The sequence below is a fragment of the Aplidium turbinatum genome, chromosome 4 (genome assembly GCF_918807975.1).
Source record: "Aplidium turbinatum chromosome 4, kaAplTurb1.1, whole genome shotgun sequence".
NCBI lineage: Eukaryota > Metazoa > Chordata > Ascidiacea > Aplousobranchia > Polyclinidae > Aplidium > Aplidium turbinatum.
In genome coordinates this window covers 33785236-33790214 of record NC_137475.1, presented here as the reverse complement: position 1 = coordinate 33790214, position 4979 = coordinate 33785236, and the positions used below count along the sequence as shown (strand labels likewise).

Here is a 4979-nt window from a genome sequence, read left to right as displayed (position 1 = left end):
TGGATTTAATACATAATGAGAACCCATCTCCTCATGCCCCAATGCTTGGCATAAAGTATAGGATGAGAATCATCTTTACTATAATTAACGTACGGTACCTATCTTCATTGCTGCACAACGAAGTCGTGGCCAAAACACCTAACAGACCGATGAAGCATACGAGCATAAAATATCCGGCTGATCATTATCTAGTTGTGTTTCCGACGAAAAAGCGTTCACTGTCGCCAAGTAAGTCATCAGGCCTATGTTTCTTGTCGACGGAGAACATTTAGAGCGGGGGGTCTCAAACTCAAATTGCTCTGCAGACCACATGAATACCGTATGCGGCCCGCATGTTTGAGACTCTTGATTTAAAGCAACTTACTCGTAATTGAAAGTGAAGTTAAAAGTACACGTAAAGAAAAATTAAAAATTTATTTAAACTTGAAACATCAGCAGCTAAACTTGAAGACATTCACATTGAAATTGCGCGAAGTCAAAATTATGAGATTTTCCTGGGCATTTGCATACATTTTAAAGACGCAACGTAGAAAATACATCAAACAACGTAAGAATTTGCAAATAATAATTGACTGAACGAGCACCAATCGAAAACAGCTAGAACAACAAAGCCATTCGAGGGTTAGTAGTACGTTATGGAGCAAACAGTGTACAATAAAAAACGTAGCCTTGGAAATAGCATTGTTTAACCTTACTTTTCTATTCATAAACACGTTATATAATAAAAAATCAACATCAAACAACCTTTTCTCATAGCTCTTGGGCGTTGGTAAAACGGGAAGTGAAAATAAATATTGGCCATGCATTATTTCTACATCGACAAAATCAATCAATTGTTGGCCTACGTAATCTTGGGACACTCTCAATGAGTGCAGAAACAATTTTATCTGTAAAAACCTAGCAAAATCCACCTTTTTTACATTATTTCAACGTTTGCAGATGTTAAATCAATGTAAAAAAAAAATTTGTCAGCTGGTGTATTAGTAAACTGTATGATCCAAAGTGAACTTGAAGCATTGACGCTTATTGTTGGGTTCAAAGTGCAACTATACCGATATTGCTTTGCACTATCAATGCCATCTCAAGGTCCCATGCAGCGCACTTACCGTTTATAAACTGAAAGCAACAATCTGGTGGCTAATTGTTCAGGCACTACTTGCATTGATAAAACAACACAGCAACAATCATGCGTTTTAAGCTTTTCATTAATGTGTTTTTCGGTCACCCACATTGTGAATGAATAAGTTAAAAAATGAAATTCAGTTTAGAAAAAGACATATTTCTGCTTTACCGGTGTAAACCATAAATGTTGTTTATTGATGAAGTGCAGAGTTCAACAATAAGTTGTCAAGTAGTAATAAGCTGACGATGTGACGGATAACTTTATTGGAAGTAGAAAAAACAATAATAATCAAAATTGAAACATTCCAGAATGCTTTTTATATTTTGAAAGCAACTGAAATTGAGAAATACAAACGAGCCATGTACATATTGCGGGGTGTGATATGTTCCATGTTCAAAGGCAGATGTATATGATACATTTAGAAACATACTGATACACTTTGCTTGCACATTTAGACAAGAAAAAATGTTAACACTACTACTGTACTTCATTTAAACATTTAAGATCTTCATTAAAACCACCACCAATGAGGTTTCAACACAGAAGTAATCGTCTAAAATAAGAATATAGATTTAGCAGCAAGCCTCAGACAGCATACTGATTTTGAATAGTGGGATAGGCTAGTCTTTTACAAATAAATCACATGCTATGCAGTATTTTTTTCAATGGTATTAGCAAATAAGAATGTTTGTGAGGCATAAATAGCAAATGAAATTTACATAAAAACTTTACAAAACTCAACCAATGTAATATACAAATTGAAAAACAAAACCATATTTCAGTCAGAAGTTGAGATATGTAAGTTTCCACCTATTCCAGCAGTAGCTATAACTTTTCCTTTACTCTGTGAATCTACTGTTAGTATAGGTTTGTCACTTTTAATGATATCTGTCAACAAATTTGTGTGCAAGTCAAAAATGCAAGCTGTATTGCTTCCACTGCCACCTGCTACTATTTCATTGTCATTTAAAAATTGCGCACAGTATAAAAATTCTCCTCCTGATCTGTCACAGGGGTATGGAATGTATCGATCTATATTTCCACCACGGAGATCCCACAGCTGCAAAGAGTTCTTTGCCGTCCATGAACCAGTGAGTATTTGATTTCCTTTCAAATCCACGCCTGCACCACAGACATGTGGTCCTGATATAGATTTTCTTGCAGCCCTTGACATTCTTTTGTCCCAAACTTTCATGCAGTCATCCCAGCCTGCTGTGACAAACAGGTGATTTTCTTCAGGATGAAATTTAAGAGCAAAAACTCTTTTAGTATGACCAGACAGAACACTTACTTCATCCATAGTAATGGGATCCGGAGCAACAATAGTGTGATAAAGACGAAGAGTGTTGGTGTCATACAACCTGATACTACGATCCTTACCGGTGGTGGCAAAGAAAGTGCAGTCAGAGCACAGGTCCAGTGCATTAATTTCATTCCCATCCTCACTCAAAGCAAACGCAGCTTCAGGGGCATTTGTCGCACTAATTTTCCATACATTTACTTCACCGCACGCTCCTGCGGATAGCACCAAATTTCCATCTTTATGATATTGCACAGACATGGCAGCAAGGCTTTTTCGATTACCATGCATCAGCTCTGTGGCGTTTCGTTTATCCTCACTACATCTCAAAATACTCACACCACCATTGCCAAAACCTATTGCTAGATTGTTTCCATCTGGGCTATACTTAACACAATATATTCCATGTCGATCAAATGGTAAGTGAACTCTTAATGAGGTTCGTTTTGTTTGATATTCAGTAATGAAATCCAAAGATGGAGAATCACTCACTTTGTCAGTTAGGCTTGATGCAGACAGTGAATTTGCAGTTATATTGTTGCCGGCCACCAGAGCTTCTTCTAATCTCTTTCGTGCCATTTCAAAATAACTAACTTTTACATACGAAGATCATTATGCAAATCTAAGAATAAAAAAAATGACAGTGCAGTTATTAACAATGTAACAAAGATTATAAAATCATAAGATAAATGAATACTTGTGAATAGTTTAACTTGCCTCGTGTGGATCAGAAAAACAAGTTTCGAAAGTAGAATGCTTCACCTATAAATGCTTACAGCATAGGTCTACTGAAAGTATTGCAGAATACCAATGTGACACTTTTATGCACAAGAGCTTATGGAGAGCCATTTAGGTTAAAATTAAATATGATAATTACAAATTTCAAAAAGCTTTGAATTAAATAGGCTACCAAAACTTTCTATCCCTTTATTATTTATACAGCAACATTGGATGTATAGGCTTAGACTTCACCAACTTTCACAATTCAAGTTGGCAAAATATACCATATATACCTATTGATAATTTTTTTAGAAATTAGTACATGTACTAGTTTGTACTACTTGTTATACAGTAGGCTAAAGGTTTATTACGAGATCAGTCCATTTCCCGAAATGACACAGTAAACACGTACAGTCCGACACTAAAACAAAATTTCAGTGCGTAAACCCGAGCAAAAAGTTTCATGACAAAGATTATATGCTGGGAAAATGTGTCTACATCCACTTTCAAAAAATGAAAACTTAAATAGGAATTTTTTTAAATTTTAACACAATGGAAAAACCAGAGAATTTAATCAGTATTCTCACAATTGAAAAAGAATAAAAAACAATCTTCATTCAGAAAAAGTAAAATGAAATATTAGGTTAATGATTTTAGTTGGTGCTCATTTTAACATGAAAAGTCAATTCAATACCATTACTTATTTCAAGTCAGTTTGTTTTAAATGGACACTGGTAAACAAAGTGTTTCCTCCTACATTGATAAAAAAAGCTCACCCTCAATAATTTGTTTATTTTTATGTCACCAGTTTTGTGGCTCAGACTACTGTGTTGTATCACAATTTTGCAATTTTGGTACGATCTAATTGATTAAAAGCAATTAGTTTTAACATAAAATCTAAAAAAACACTAAATTATTTGGTCAAGTTTTTGTTAGGTCATTTTCACATTTTAAAGCAAATTGTTTTTGAATATTCAGATCGATGAAAACTTGCTCTATTTGTGAGGAATAGGCTGATGATGATGACGGATGATGATGAGGCTACATCAGATTTCGATAATCCTTTTTCACTGCAAGCACAAGCATGGTCGGCTTAAGCATTTACCCCTTTAGCCTACCTTATGTTTCTTTTTCAACAAACTCTCAGTTTTTAATGAATAATAACTACAGACAAAGCTTCTGTAGTTAATTTAATGCAAGGTTGCATGAAAAAGGTGTTTATTACAGTGACGAAAAATCATAATTTTGTATTTGTAATAAAAGTAATTCGCAAAATCTTTGAAGAAATGGTTTCAAAGTTTATTTGTAGCAGGATAATTCTCATTTTCTTTTCCAGACTGTTGTAATCAATGTAATTCTGAGTTTATCCATGGGAGATACTTTCAGAGCTTTTTCAGTGTGATTAGTTCATTGCTTTATGGGAAAAAGTTGCTTGTTAGAGTTAGTTACGTGGCTTCAGCAACCAACCTTTTCCACTAGACATATTGGTTTGGACCAGCTATTGGCAATTTATCCCAATGACATTACTATTTTTAGATGGAGTACGAAGAACCCATAACTTGTCCACAGCAACAAATTCAAATATCCATGCCGCTATTTCAGATTGGCTGAAATACGCAAGAGATAGGGGTTGAAAAGTTTGAGAAGAGGAAGACAGGAAATTTGATTTTAATTTGCCTCATGCCCTTTCTGGACCCCTGTTATATTTAGCATGTTCTTTGTTTTTGCTGTGATGGTTAGAAATAAAAACAAACTTAACTGCCATCTGTCTTACTTTTTGCTTGTATGAATGCGTTTTCTAGCAATGTTGTACCGAGTGGAATGCTAGTATGATAG

At 34.7% G+C, this 4979-nt stretch overlaps 1 protein-coding gene across 1 annotated transcript; it reads right to left on the bottom strand.

Annotated features, from left to right (window-relative positions):
- Positions 1–395: 395 nt before the first annotated feature.
- On the bottom strand, positions 396–3041 carry LOC145768637 (ribosome biogenesis protein WDR12 homolog). The gene has a single exon (XM_082580186.1). The coding sequence runs from the start codon at positions 3000–3002 to the stop codon at positions 1902–1904; it is 1101 nt and encodes a 366-aa protein (XP_082436312.1). The 5' UTR covers positions 3003–3041; the 3' UTR covers positions 396–1901.
- Positions 3042–4979: the final 1938 nt, after the last annotated feature.